The sequence below is a fragment of the Pan paniscus genome, chromosome 16 (assembly GCF_029289425.2).
Source record: "Pan paniscus chromosome 16, NHGRI_mPanPan1-v2.0_pri, whole genome shotgun sequence".
NCBI lineage: Eukaryota > Metazoa > Chordata > Mammalia > Primates > Hominidae > Pan > Pan paniscus.
The window spans coordinates 70,514,962-70,530,959 of NC_073265.2; the positions used below are offsets into that span (position 1 = coordinate 70,514,962).

Consider the following 15,998-nt stretch of genomic DNA (forward strand, 5'->3'; position numbering starts at 1 on the left):
TCACTGCAATCTCCACCTCTCAGGCTCAAGAAATCCTCCCACCTCAGCCTCTCAAATAGCTGAGACCATAGGCATGTGCCACCATGCCTGGCTAATTTTTATTTTCTTAATTTTTTTTGTAGAGACAGAGTTTTGCCATGTTGCTCAGTCTGGTTTCAAACTCCTGAGCTCAAGCAATCCACCTGCCTCAGTCTCCCAAAGTGCTGTTGTTATAGGCATGAGCCACCATGTCTGGCCATGCATCTATATTTATGAAGACTATTGGCTTGTAGTTTTCTTTTTTTGTAAATCTTTGTCTGGTTTTGGTACCAAGATAATATTAGCTTAATAAGATGAGTTGGGATGTATTTTCTGCCATTTTCTGGAAAAGACTGTGTACAATTTATGTTAATTCTTTAAATGTTTGATAGAATTCTTCAGTAAAGCCATCTGACCCTAGAGGTTTATCATTTGGAAGTTTTGAAATTACAAATTCAATTTTCTTAATAGTTATAGAACTATTCAAATTATATTTTTCATATTTGTAGAGTTGTGGTAGTTTGTGCTTTTTGAGGAATTGGTACATTTCATTTAGTACATTTATGTGTGTAGAGTGGTTTGTAGCATTTCATTATTATCCTTCAGAATTCTTCAGGGTTTGTAGTGATAGCTTCTCTTTTATTTCTGATATTAGTAATTTGTGTCTTCTATTTTTTATTGTATTAATGTTGAAGTCTTGCTAGAGGTTTGTTTCATTGATTGTCTCTATAAAAAATCTTGTATAGTTTTTTTAGTTGTTGTTGTAGGCTTTACATTATATAGACATAACTCGTTATAGTCTACTAGTGATCATTTTACCAATTCAAGTGAAGTGTAGCAAACTTATTTCCCTTTACCTACCTCGTTTATGCTATAATTGTCTTAAAATATTTCCTTTACATACACTTAAAACCACATCACAGTGTTAACATTTTTTGCTTCAACCATCAAATACAACTTAGAAAATTCAAGAGAAGAAAAGTCTATTGTATTTGCTCATATTTTGTTTGCCATGTGTTTTTCCTTCCTGACGTTTTAAGATTCTTTTTGTTTGTTTGTTTTCCTTCTGTTTTGTGAATGTCCTTTAGCTGTTTTTTTGGGATAGTTCTGGTGGTGACAAATTCTATTCATTTTCCTTCATCTCAGAATCTCTTAATTTCCCTTTCATTTCAGAAAAAAATATTTTTTGCTACATAAAGGACCTTAGGCTAACAATTTTTTTCTTCCATTACTTAAAAATATACCACATCCTTCTGTCCTCTTTCAGATAAGAAATCTACTGTCATCTGAATTGAGTTTCCTTTATAATTAATGTGTTATTTCTTTCTGCTTGTTTTTAAGATAATTTTATGTGTCTAGTTTTTACAGTTAAATTATAATGGGCTTTTATGTATGTTTCTTTGGATTTATTGTTTGGAATTCTCTAAGCTTCTTGAATCTGTAATTTCATCTCTTTTCCTAAATTTGTGAAGTGCTCAGCCATTATTTATGAATCCCATTCTCTTTCTCTCTCTTTCCACAACCCTATGACACAAATGTTAGCTCTTTTGTTATAGTATTACAGATCCCTGAGGCTTGGTTCATTTTTTTCCCAGTCTATTTTTCTCTGTCTTGTTCAGATTGAGTAATTTCTGTTATTCCGTATTCTGATTAATTGATTCTTTCCTCTGTCCCCTGAGTTCATTCCTTTAGTTTGTTTATTTTGATAATTATATTTTTTAGTGATAAGGTTTCCACTTGATTCTTCATATCTTCTATTTATTTGTTGAAACTTTCTTTTTCATTGTTTTGAGCATGTTTGCAATTGCTTATTTAAAACATTTTATGACAGCTGCCTTAAAATCTTTGTCAAATATTTCTATATTTTCTATCATCTCAGTGTTGGCATCTATTGATGGTTTTTCTTCTATCCTGTTCAAAATATTTCTGGGGTTTGGTATGATTAGTAATTTTCCATTGAATCCTGGACTTTTAAAAATTGTTTTGAGGCCCTGGATCTTATTCAAACCTTCCATTTTAGCTGCCTTTGACATTATTCTTGCGAGTGTGGGGAAGGGGCCACCATTTGTTACTGCCAGGTAAAGGTAGAAGTCCAGCTTCCCTATTCGGTCTTTGTTGACACCCAAGGTGAGGGGCTTCTCATTAATGTTGTGTAGAGATGTGATTTACAGTTCTCCAAATGTTTTACACTAAGGCTGTGGGTGAAAAGGGCTTTTTACTGTATGGCAGGGATGAAAGTCCCATCGCTCTACTCACCCTTCTCTGACAGTACCCCAACGGCCGGGTTGGAGTAAGTTGTTACTACCTGGGAAAGATGGAAGTCTAGGTTTCCCATTCAGCCACTGCTGGCATGGGTGGGACAGGGCCCCATTTTTCTTTGGTGGAGTGGAGCAGTTATTGTCTAATGTTTTCTGTCTTGCTGAACAGTCCCTTCATGGTCATTTGGCTAGAGAGATCAGACTTTTGTTTTGGCTTTTTTTTTTTTTTTTTTTTTTTGCCTGTACCTGCTGGCAATTCCAGATTGCCAGCTGCAATTCTGGAATACATGAGGCAAAAGAATTCCTAGAGAAGTCATCTTGTCATTCCTTGGGTACCAGGGTTCCTATCTGATCTGTCTTCTCGCTACCTTTCAGAGTCTTCTTATGTTTGTTTAACATCAAATATCTAGAGTTTTTAGTTGTACTTACTGGGAGAAATAGGGAAAAGTCTGTCTACTCCATCTTCCCAGAGTGGAACTGCAATTTATTTTTGTTCATTGTTGTTATTATATTCAGCATCTTCAGGCTCTTTGCAAATCTTTTATCTATAGATTTTATTTTCTACATAATCATATCATCTATGAATAATAATGGTTTTGTTTCTTCAAACCACCTTTCTTTTAATTTTTTACAAGCCTGTAAAAATTAAAGAAACAGAGTGGTTTTAACTCTTTCCGCAAAGAAGTTTGCCACCCTTCTAAAATGCGAGAGTTTTATGAATTTTAACATATGCAGGGTCATGGAACCACCACCACAATCAGGATACTGAAGAGTGGTTCTGTCACCTTCGAAAGTTCCCTTAGGCTGCCCTTTTGTCCTCCAACCATCTCCCCACCCCTAACCCCTGGCAACCACTTTTCTATTGTCTCTTTCTTTTTCTGCCTTTTTCAGATAGCATATAAAATGAATACATATACTTTGTGATCTTTTAAGATAATTTTTCTTCTTAATCTGTTAAAGTGGTAAATGATTTCATTTATTTTCCAGTGTTCAACAAATCTTTGAATCCCTGGATTCAGTCGACTATGATTTGATTTGTAATTTTTATATTCATGAGTGTGATGGCCTTGGAATTTTTCTCCTGTACTGGTTCCAAGGTTACACTGACCTCACACTGATACCATGCTCATCTTTTTACTGATATCAATGTTTTCTTTTTACTTGCCAGGTAACTAAGTTTGCCACCCTTCTAAAATGTGAGGTGTGGTTTCTCATTATCTACATTCTGGAATTCGTATTCTAGGTTTGGAATTATTTATTTCTTCAATGATTTATAGAACTTACTGTTTAAAACCATCTGGTACCAGTGTTTTCTTTGTGGAAAGAGTTAAAACCACTCTGTTTCTTTAATTTTTACAGGCCCCTAAAAGTTTCCTTGTCTTTCTTGAGTTGATTTTGATACAGTTTATTTTCCTCAGAACTTTCTCATTTAATCTAGTTGTTCAAATTTATGCTATACAGTTATTTGTAATATCTTCTTGTCATCTTTTAATCTTTACTGTATTTGTAATTGTGTCCCCTTTCAACCCTCATTTTATTTGTGTTTTCTTTCTTTTTCTTTTCTTTTCTTTTTTTTTTTTTTTGATCTTCAGTGACTTTGCTGGAGCGTCATCAGTATTTTAAAATCTTTTCACAGAACCAGCTTATAATTTTGTCAACTCCCCTATTATACGTGTATTTTTATTTAATATATTTTGTCCATATCTTTATCATTTTCTCTACTTTCTTTGATGCTTAGCCCATTATTTTCAGCTTTTCTTCCTTTTTAATATAAGCACTTGAGATAACTTTTCCTGTAAGCACTGTTCTATCTTTAGCTGCATTCCACAAGATTTAATATGTAAAATTTGTATTATCATTCAGTTCTAAATGCCTTTAAATTTCCAGTATGATTTCTTCTTTGACCCATGAGTTATTTGGAGGTATGTTTCTTGATTTTCAAATATGTAGTTATTTTCCAGTTACCTCGAAGACAAAAATCAAAACCTTTTTCTTTTCGAGTAACTACATATCCACAAGAAGTTGCAAAGATAGTACAGAGAAATCTCATGTACCCTTCACCCAGTTTTCCCCATTGGTTCCCTCTTACATAACTATAGTAAAACATCAAAACCACAAATTTGACATTGCTATGGTGTGTGTGTAGTTCTATGCTATTTTATCACTTGTAACCTCTACTTCAGCGAAGATACCAAAGTGCTCCCTTGCCACTAAGATCTCCCTAATGCCACCCTTCAGAATCACACCCCACCCCTCTTCCCACCATCCTTAACCTCTAGCAGCAACTCATCTGTTTTCTCTCCCCAGTTAACATTTTTAAGTGCCTTAAAATTAATTGTGGTGTTGTCAGAAAGCATGGAGTGGGTCATTCCAGTTATTCGGAACTGTTGAGAATTATTTGATGACCCCGTATAAGATTATTTTCATATTTTGTTTATGTTTAAAGAGACATTGTATATAGCTATTAACCTTACTGCTTTTTGTCTGCTTGATCTATCAGTTTCTTAAGGAGTCGGTTAAAAATCTCATGCTAGATTTTCCTTTTAGTTATTTCAGCATTATGAGGCTATGTTATAAGGTGCGAACATTTAGAATTGTTATATATTCTTTATGATTGAAAGCAGTTATAATTTATATCTTGAGTTTATCTCTATTATTTTTGTTTGAATCTACCTTGTCTATAAAGTGGTACTAGCTTTAATTTTATTAGCAGTTGTCTGAGCTATCTACCCACCTATCTGTCTATGTCTGTATCTATCTACTTCTATCTAGTTTTTATTCTTTTGTTTTCAACTACACACACATCTACGTATGTATGTGTGAATGTGTATGTGAATGACTTTTTCTTTTTGAACTTTTTGTCTTCTTTTATTTTACCTGTATATTTCTTAAATGGTTTATGGTTGGATTTACAATGTAAATCTGTCTTGACAATCTTTGCTTCTTAGATGAATCTCTTTAAAATTATTTTTATTATTATATTTAAAATTATTAAAAATTATCTTTAAAATTATATTTATCTTCAAAATTATATTTAACCTCTTAAATTATAAGTAAAATTATTTCATGTTTAATACTTATTCCATTTTCCCTGTTTTACTCTCTGCTTTCTTGTCTTTTTATTGATTATATTTTCTTATTCCCTTTCTCCTCCTCTATTGATTCTGTTTCTAATTCTATTTCTGTGATTTTTTTTCTCTCTTTCTTTTTTTTTTTTTTTTTTTTGAGACAGAGTCTCACTCTATCACCCAGGCTGGAGCGCAGTGGTGCAGTCTCCATTCACGGCAAACTCCACCCCCTGGGTTCAAGCCGTTCTCCTGCCTCAGCCTCCCAAGTGGCTGGGATTACAGGCGCCCACCACCACACCTTGCTAATTTTTGTATTTTTAGTAGAGTTGGGGTTTTGCCATGTTGCCCAGGCTGGTCTTGAACTCCTGAGCTCAAGCGATCTGCCCGCTTCTGCATCCCAAAGTGCTGGGATTACAGACAGACATGAGCCACCGCACCTGGACCTATTTCTGTGATTTTATGGTGAACTCAGAAAATTTGGCATGTATATGAAGGTTTTCAAAGTGCAAAAGTTATGAATTTTTACTTTTACCCTCTTCCTGAATAACAGAAAAACCATTGAATATTTTCACCCCAATAGTATGTTTTCCTGGCTCACATCCTTTTGTTAATAGGTAAATTGCTCCATTTTTATTTGTAAAACCATAACATATTATTATTACTTCAGTCACTTTTTGTTTAGATTTACCTGAATATCAACTCTTTCTTTTAATCATCATTCTTTGCCTCACAGGCCTTCATCTTGGGTCACTTCTCTTCTTTCTAAAGAAAAAAATATTTTTGGAATTTCTTTTAGTGAGAGTATATTGGTGGCAAACTCCCTTGGGATTTTTTTTTTCTGTTTGTAAAGACCTTTATTTTATTCATTTTTCAAGATATTTTAGCTGGTATACAATTCTATGTTGATGATTACACTGAACTAATCATTACACTGCTATATGACTTATACAATTGCTGTTGAGAAATGAGCTTTAAGTTTGATTTTTGCCCTTTTGAAGTTAATCTGTCTTTTCTCTCTGGCTGCTGTTTTAAAATCTTCTATATGTTTTAGTGTTTTGCAGTTTTGCTAAGAACTATCTAGATATGCTTTTTTAATTTATCTTATTTGGGATTTGTTGGGTTTCATGAATTGATGCATTTCTTCAGGACTGAAAGATTTTTAATAATTACGTGAAGTATAATTCTACCTTATTATTCCTATTCCCTTCTTGTGGAACTCTGATTAGATGTTAGGCTTTGTCACTCTATCTTACATGTTTCTTTACCTCTCTTTTATGTTTTCTTTATGTTGCCATCTGAGTATTTTGTTAGATATATATTCCAATTCTTTCATCCTCTCTTTAACACTAATACACTTTTCATCCATCTATTTAATTTTTAATATGAATAATTTTTTTAAATTTTGTGCTTCTTTTTCAAGTTGGCTGGGAAGCCTTATTTTCTCTCTTCTCAAATTTCTCAGTCACTTCTTTTTTGTTTTAAAAATATTAAATATGTATTGTATTCTGTGTCTGCTCACTCCATAATTGGAAGTCTTCGCAGGTCTGATTATGGTGTGTTGCTCCTTGTAGTTCTCTCTCTTAGAATCTTATTTTTTGTTTTGAGACAAAGTCTTGCTGTGTCGCCCAGGTTGGAGTGCAGTGACGTGATCTCGGCTCACTGCAACCTCTGCCTCCTGAGTTCAAGTGATTCTCATGCCTCAGCCTCACGAGTAGCTGGGATTACAGGCATGAGCCACCACTCCCGGCTAATTTTATTTCTTTTTTATTTTAAATAGAGATGGGGCTTCACCGTGTTGGTCAGGTTGTCTCAAGCTCTTGGCCTCAAGTGATCTGCCCACCTCAGCCTCTCAAAGTGCTGCGATTACAGGTGGGAGCCACCACACTTGACCTAGGACCTTGTTTCAATGTGTGTTTTATCTTATGTTTTATTTTGCTTTGATTTTTTTTCTGTGACAGCTCATATGTTTTGTCATTTTGTGGGAAGTTTTGTGACTGAAGTCAAAGCTGGTTCCTGCAGAGAAGATTCAAATTTGTTTCTGCCAGGTATTGGGGCACCACCAGCCTAGAATCATTTTAAACTAAATTCTTATCTAGAGGCTTTAAAAAGATGTCCATATGTATTAATTAGGGTTGCCAACTCTTGAAAAAGCCATCTGGTAATGATTATTCCTCTGGGGGGAAGATTTTCCTCCTTCCATTCAGGGTCATTTCCAGATTAATTGTTTTTATGCATTTCCTGAGGGAGGGGATTAATTTATTTCCAATTCAAACTTAAAATGAAGATATAATCCTTTGGGGCTCCCTTTTTATCCAAGGAAGTATCCTGTTAAACTCTCTTTCCTAGGAAGGGACTGGTATTTCTCTTCTGTTCCCAATATCCCATAAGGCTATGAAAGACAAAGTTCAAGTTCAACCAGTTCATCAAATTATCTCAGAGCAACCTCCAGCTTCTGGGCTCTGCTTGTTTCTCAGAAAAGCTATGGTACAGCTTTTATTTACTTTTTGGCCTTCAGGTATTCCTTACCCATTTGCTATTTTATTGATACATTTACATCCCGTGCAACACTTCTACTTGTTTTTGTTTTTGTGTTTCTAGAGACAGGGTCTCTCTCTGTTGACCGGGCTGGGATGCAGTGGTGTGATCATACCTCACTGCAATCTCAACCTCTTGGGCTCAAGTGATCCTCCCACTTCAGCCTCCCAAGTAGCTGGTACTACAGGTTCGTACCACCACACTGGCAAAATTTTTAAAACTTTGTAGAGATGGATCTCACTTTGTTGCCCAGACTGGTCTTGAACTCCTGGCCTCAAGCAGTCCTCCAACCTTGGCTCTTTTCCTTTTATTTAGCAGAAGGATCCACTATACTACCAGACATAGAAGTCTCCTGTCATGACACCTTTAGTCATTCTCCTATCATTGAATGTCCCCCTCCATGTTTTCTATTACAAACAATGTGATGATGAACATCTTTGTATAGACATCTTTGTGTACCTTGTCCAGTTAGTTTCTATAATAAATTTCTAGAATATAAAAAGAAAGCGACAGAACTGAGGAATATTTGGAAAATAGCTTGGCACTGCTTGTAGACTAACTAGATTCTTAGGGCTCTTGATAGTCTTTGCATATATTACTTTGCTTACTCCTTTCAAAAATCCCACTGGAACTAGCATAATGAAAACTCTACTGAGAGTCATTTCTATTAAGTAAATAAAAATATAGACACTGTTTCTGGAAAAAAATAGCCAATTATTTTAATATTACCTAGAGTTTTTTTTCAAGAGGAACTTCTCCCAAATTATTAACAGAAATAATTTCTTAGTAACATAATGCTGTAATGTGTTTGGAAAAACACGTAAGATGAGTCAAGATGAAGAGCAATGAAAAACTGGTCCTATCAGGTTTGAAAACAACTGTAAACAACTATGGATATTTTAATCCTTCCTAGGGTCTGATTGGTGGAGAAGTCCATGGTTTTCTCAGGAGACAGCTATTTGTCTGGGGACATCACTACAAAGGTTCTGTAAATCAATTCTAAATTGATTCCAGAAGGATGAAGGAGAGAATGGATGGGTAACTATACAAACAGCAGGAAATACCAGGATTCACTGGTAGGAAGTGGACTAACAAAGTGCAATGGAGATTTGGGGCTATCTGGGTAGTGTCAGAGGAGAAGGGATGTTGAATGACATACCAAGGGGTTTGGATTTGGTCTTGAATTTGTGAAAGACAGAGCCATTAGTTTTAATCAGAAAGTTTCATGGGTAGCATTTGCATTTTTATAAAATTATGCTGGCAACAAGGTGCAGAGGAATTTAAGGGAGAAAAGATTAAAGGCAGGGAAATTAGGAATAGATGAGTGAATATTCTATTTTTTAATGGTTTTATTAAGATATTAACTCACATACCACACAATTAAACCATTTAAAGTGTAATGTTAAATGGTTTTTAGTATATTTACAGAGTTGTACAACCACACCACTGTCTAATTTTAGAACATTTTTGTCCCCCGAAAAAGAAACCTCCTACCCATTAGCTGTTACTCCTTATACCCCTCATTCCTGCCCGATCCCTAATTACCCACTAATCCACTTTCTATCTATAGATTTGCTTATTCTGGACATAATATAAATAGAATTATACAATATGTGGTCTCTCGTGACTGGCTTCTTTCGTTTCACTTAATGTTTTCAAGACTCATCCATGTTGTAGCATGTATCAGTTCATTCATTTTAATGTCTTAATGTATTCATTCATTCATTTTAATTGGCAATCTTCCATTATATGGATATATTCCATTTTATTCATCCATTTATCAGCTAATGGACACAGGTTGTTTCTATGTTTTGGATATCATGAATAATGCTGCTTTGAACTTTTTTGTACAAGTTTTTGTGTGGTTGTGTGTTTTCATTTCCCTTGGGTATATACCTAGGAATGGAATTGCTGCATCATATGGTAACTCTATACTTAACTTTTTGAAAAACTGACACTGTTTTCCAAACCCCCTGCTCCATTTTACATTTCCACCATCAATGTAAGAGCATTCCAATTTCTCATATCCTCCTTACACTAGCAGGTATAAAGTGGTTGTGATTATAGCCATCCTAGTGCGTGCAAGTGGTATCTCATTGTGGTTTTGATTTGCATTTCCTTGATGGCTAATGATGTTGAATATCTTTTTATGTGCTTCTAGTCTTCTTGTATATCATTTGAAAAAATGTCTATTCACATTTTTTGCCTATTTATAAAAATTAGGTTATTTGTCTTTTTATTTTTGAGTGGTAAGCATCCTTTGTATACTCTAGATACACAAGTCCCTTATCAGATATATGATTTGCAAATATTTTCTCCATTTCTGTAGGTTGTTTTTTCACTTTCTTGATGGTGTCCTTTGAGGCACAAAAGTTTTAAATTTTGATGAAGCTCATTTATCTTTTGTCATTTGTGCTTTTTGTATCGTATTGAAGAAGCCTCTCCCTAACCCAACCCAAGATTTACTCCTATATTTTCTTTAAGACTTTTATAGTATTAGCTCTCACATATAGATCTATGATCTATTTTGAGGTCCTTTTTGTGTATGGTGTGATAGAGGAGTCCAGCTTCACTCTTTTGCATGTGAATATCTGGTTGTCCCAGCACTATTTGTAAAATATATTTTTAAAATAGTTTTTCTATACCACCTAGGGAATTGTATTAATAATAGTCCAATCTAAAACAAATATCCTGAGCTATGCCATTGGCAGTGGGAATGGGTGTGCTGGGGAAGGTTGAGAAGGTAAGATTATAAGGACATGGGAACTGCAGTCATGCAGGGGTCGGAGAGTAAGAACTTGAGAAGTTTTAGATTTCTGGTTCCCAACCTTCCCCTCCATATCAGGAGATCTGTGGCCTCATCATCCCACATGACATGTGGCCATCCCAGAACCAATCTGCTGGGGCCTACTTGTTTATCCTCATGACTGGAGGATCAAAGCCTGTAGCCGTATGATCAATTCAACCACAGGAAATAAGCCTCAATCAGGAGGACAGTTGAATTCTATTTTGTGGTTCTCTTAGACTGGAGCAGCTATGGCATCTGAGTTCAAAGAGAAAATGGTAAGGTTTGGATGGAAGGGGAATGCAGTCAGCCAACTCCAGAAGCATCAAGCTTCTGTCATTAATGCCAGTGATGTCAGCCAGGGCTGGCTACATAAAAAATAAACACTCCTAACAGAGCAATGGAATTGTCATGATCTTTGGGGAGAAGTTTAGGCTTTGGAATCACCTTGTTTGCAGGACACAATGCCCCAGAATTCTCCATCTTCATTCTGGATCCATTCCCTGGTTGCATGAGAATCTTGTTTGTTTTTGTTCTTTTTCCCCATTTCTTGGAGTTGACTGTTTAGCCCTAGCCGTTACATGACCAATCCTAACTTTGGAAAAAATATTTAAAGAGTTCTCTGGACAGTTGACCCCATTTCTCGCTCAGTTGCCATGGGGACTGGCAGATGGAGAGACTGCTACCCAGGTAATTACGGGGTGTATCACCCACAGAACCTCTGCCCAGGGCCACAGTCTCTGATGAGAATAGGGAAAATGTGTTTAGAAATGATTTTGACAGCCCCTGACCTCAATGACAAATCCTCAGCTCTGACAGCAGCCCCACCTTGAGAGCAGAAACAGAAGAGTTCTGTTCTGTGTGCTGGGAGGGAGTCACACTGTGCAGACATTCGTGGGGCTCCTACAGAGAATCCTTTGATGAGAAACCTCTCCACCCAGGACATACTTGCCAGAGAGAGACCAGATGCTTTGTTCTTATGTAAGATGTTCTGACATGTGATCATTTGAGAGAGGTGCCCTTTAAACATAACCATCAGTTACTATTAAAAGTAAAGAGCTGAAAGTGATTTTAGAGATTGTTTAGTTCACCCCTCAGCTTTACTAAGAGGAAACTGAGCCCAGATAATTGACAAGCTCAGAGTCATGAGAGAGTTAGTGCTGCTGGTCTCATGACCCTTTCTCTACTACTCATTTCTGATGAAGAAACTGTTTAGCTTGAACAATAACTTGAAATAGTCCCAGAGTATAGATGAGTACTAGACCCTTGTTGGTGTCGAGAAAACAGAAGGTCCAAAAATGTGTGCACTGCCTCTGTTTCAGGAACCTTTAGGAGTCATATGGTTTTATATGTGTTTCATAGGAAATTGCTACTTAGACCTCAACTTGGGTCGAGATAGAACATTTCTATTCTCTCCTATAGTAGCCATCTAATGAGCCACTTCACACCACGGCCATGTTGAAGTGAAGCATGTCAATTTCACAAAACTGTCAAAGAACTTGATTATAGCCTAGTGAGATACACCTTACTGGAGCCTCCAGCTACTTCAGAGACTGGCTGCATGGCAGTGGGAAGGGAACAACCTTCTGTCATCTGTGTCTGAGATGGCTTTGGTTGGAGGATACAGACTTGTGAAGGAAGGAGAAGGACTCATCTGCATAGCCTTGCGCATGCACAAGAGGCTACACCTCCCTGCATGTGGAAACTGAGATTGCTGTTTCCAGGTGCCATGGAAAGAAGAGACTGAGCCACTGAAATGTGGAGAACTGAGGGGCCAAGTGGGGACCCAGTCAGTTCAGTGTCTTTTGGATAAGGCCTTCTGCAGCCAACATTGAAACCCCCAGAGAAAGCTTTCCCTCTAACACGGCATTAAGTATTTACAGCTAATCTGGGTGGGCGGGGCAGGGAGAGGCTCCACTTCCTATGATTCTCCTGCCATCAATTGGCTTTACAGGCCAGGCAATTTCCAACTGTGCCTTGGACTCAGGACTTACAAAGAGGATTAAAAGAAAGATGTTTAAAAATAAACAGGCTTTAAGTCTACCAATGTGACAATTGAAATAAATGTAAAAGTAATCATTTATTTTTGGTTTGATTCTAAAAGTAGTATATTCTCTCTATGGAAAATATAGAAAATACAGAAACATGTGAAAAAATAGTATCCATAATCCCATCACCCAAACCCACTCTTGCTAATTCATGAGAGCAAGACCTTGTGTTTCATGTCTGCTGTCACATCCTCAGTACTTGGAACAGTGCCTGGTACAGAGTAAGTGCTTAATAAACATTTGTTGAATGAATGAGTGTTACTGTTTTGGTATACTTATTTCCAGCCTTTTTGCCCTTTTTCTATGTATATTTTACATGATTGTAGTCAGTCATCATCATTAGATAATATCTTTTTTTAACTTACTATGATAACACAGGTATACCTATGTCACAACTCTTTACAAACTTTTTTTTTTTTTTTTTTTTTTTGAGACGGAGTCTCGCTCTGTCACCCAGGCTGAAGTATAGTGGCAGGATCTTGGTTCACTGCAACCTCTGCCTCCCAGGTTTATGTGATTCTCCTGCCTCAGCCTCCCAAGTAGCTGGGACCACAGGTGCATGCCAACATGCCGGCTAGTTTTTTTGTATTTTTAGTAGAGACGGGGTTTTGCCATGTTGGCCAGGGTGGTCTTGAACTCCTTGAACTCCTGAGCTCCAGTGAACCCCCCAATTTGGCCTCCCAAAGTGCAGGGATTACAGGTGTGAGCCACCGCACCCGGACTCTACATTTTTAAAGATGCTTAGTATTCGATGTATTGTGTACACATCATTTACTTATTTACGCTCATGCAGCTAGATATTTGAGATAAAATACAAATTTCAAAGATCCTTTGCACATAGGGCTTGCTCCTCATGGATAAGTAGACCAACTGGCTGTTTTACTAGGCTTCCTTATGCTCAATGGACCCGAAAAAATTAATAAAATCACATTTTATTTTTTACTTTCATAGTCTTACTGGATTACATAAAGAAGTTTTCACTTCTCAGTGCCAGAGGGAGGTCTTGAAATTAGAATCAGGACATTACCTTCTCAATCTACTGTAACTAAGAAATATCTTTTGCATATTGTGTTTTATGAAGCATTGAATTCAGAGAATGACTCATTATGCTAAGTTCTGGCAATACAGAGTCTCAAGAATTCAACTGAACTCAACTACCTTCTCTATAGTCACTGCTTTCTCCCCTTTAAAAGAATTCCCTGGTTAGCCTGGTTATAGAAGGTAATTTTGTCCAAGTTAATATAGCACCATCTGCTGCTGAAAAGGAGTCCTTCAGGATGAGTTCTCTAGTTTTAAACATTGACTTGTTTAAGAAATAAAAGGGAATTGACATGTGGTTTCTTGCAGGATCCCCTTGTGTCAGAACTGGAAACAATCTTTTTCAAAAAGACTGAGTGGACTTCTGGCTCCAGTTGGCGACAGAGTACACTTGATTAACTCCTCCACCTGTTAGAAATTTCTATCAAAATTCAAAAGGAATATACAAATAGGGAGAAATGCATGTCAGAAACAGGAAACCATGGAAAGGGGCCAACACATTCTGGAACTCATGAGAACTTTCTGCACGACAAAGTGCAGGTGAGATTGGGTTGAGGGAAGGGCTCATTAGCCTGCCATTGACCACATAAGAGGGAAAAGCCAAGGGAATGAGGGATTCCAGCAGAGCCCCTCAATACCTACTAGCTCACAGTGGCAGGGGCTGGAGCTGAGGGTGGGTTATTTGGCACACAGCGAGAGGCAAGCATAGATCCTCCCTCTGCTCTGGAAAATGCACCAGGTGCTGGGTTCTGCAAACCCTTGGCACATGAAATTAACCAGGCATTGCTAAGCCTGGCTTCTAAGAAACGCAGTTAAGTCAGTTAGGATAGAGTTATAATAGAGTGTCAGTGTCTCCAACAAACTATACCCTGAAACACTAAGTCCCAGAAAGCATTTAAGCCATCTAGTTTCCAAGTTGAGTAACCAATATCCAAAGATTCTATACTCAGCCAATCATTCACATGTGACAACCACAGAAAGACATCCCTCAACATGCAGATATTCAGAGAGCTTTTCTGAAAGAAAACACACACACAGACACACACACAGATGTACACACACACAGAGCATGTGCACACACATACAAGAATTATGGTAAAGTAATAAAACCAATATAACTCAAGAGTTAAGTGAAGATCATTGTGGCTAACAAAGTTACAAAATAGAATAATCAGCAAACAGCTTCAGGAAGAGAAATAAAGTAATTAATACCATCATCCTCATTATCACTCTCTATCCCTATACCCATCCCTAAAATCTCTGGATGAGGAGAGGGAAGAAAGTAAAAGTTGTCTCAAAATCTCATCTTAGATGAGGGAGAGTCATGTTTTCTGTTTCATTACTGACCCTGGTATGGAAATGAGTCCAAGTATGTTGTTTAATATACTGCTTACATACTCAATACTATAAAATATTTTCTAAATTATTAGTATAAAAAGAGAGCAAAGAAAATTTGATTGTCTAGTCACGATGACTCATGCCTGTAATCCTTACACTTTGGGAGGCTGAGGTGGGAGGATCACTTGAGCCCAGGAGTTTGAGATCAGCCTGGGCAACATGATGAAACTCCGTCTCTACAAAAAATACATAAACTAGCTGGGCATGCTGGCATGCATCTGTAGTACCAGCTACTCAGGAGGCTGAGTGGGAGGGTCTCTGGAGCCCAGGAGGTCGAGGCTGCAGTGAGCCGAGATCACACCACTGTACTCCAGCCGGACAACAGAGCACCACCCTGTCCTGACCTGCTCTCTCTCTGTCACTCGCGCACGCGCTCTCTCTCTCTCTCTCTCTGTCACTCGCTCTCTCTCTCTCTGTCTCTCTCTATATATATTTGTGCATATACACACACACAACATGTGCACACACACACAAGGATTATGGTAGTGAGTAATAAAACCAATATAACTCAAGAATTAAGTCAAGATCATTGTGGATAACAAAGTTATAAAATAGAATAACAATCAGAAAACTTTCAGAAAGATAAAATAATTAATACCATCATCCTCATTATCAGCCCATATCCCTACACCCATCCCTAAAATTCCAGGATAAGGAGAGATATATAATAAATTAACATATATATATTTGATTGATACAGCAAGGTAGAAAAAGGATAAGAGAACCATAAGCAAGTTTAACAATATTGATTTTTAAAAGCCCTAAATTAAATATTTGCATATAGTAATCAGCAATATAGTAAAATCATAATACCCTTAATAATGCATGGATAGTTCAATATTAAGAAATC

The 15,998-nt window shown here is 36.9% G+C and overlaps 1 protein-coding gene across 8 annotated transcripts in view; it reads left to right on the forward strand.

Annotated features, from left to right (window-relative positions):
- Positions 1-15,998, forward strand: part of IL16 (interleukin 16) — a 147,494-nt gene that overhangs the window by 81,008 nt on the left and 50,488 nt on the right. For 2 of the 8 annotated variants that reach the window (XM_034939279.4, XM_055098585.2), the window contains exon 1: positions 14,060-14,290. The exons of the other annotated variants lie outside the window; for them this stretch is intronic. In XM_034939279.4, the coding sequence (XP_034795170.3) occupies positions 14,213-14,290 (78 nt within the window). In that variant the 5' untranslated portion in view covers positions 14,060-14,212. Of the gene's footprint in view, positions 1-14,059; positions 14,291-15,998 lie in introns of those variants that run through there. 8 annotated transcript variants of the gene reach the window in all.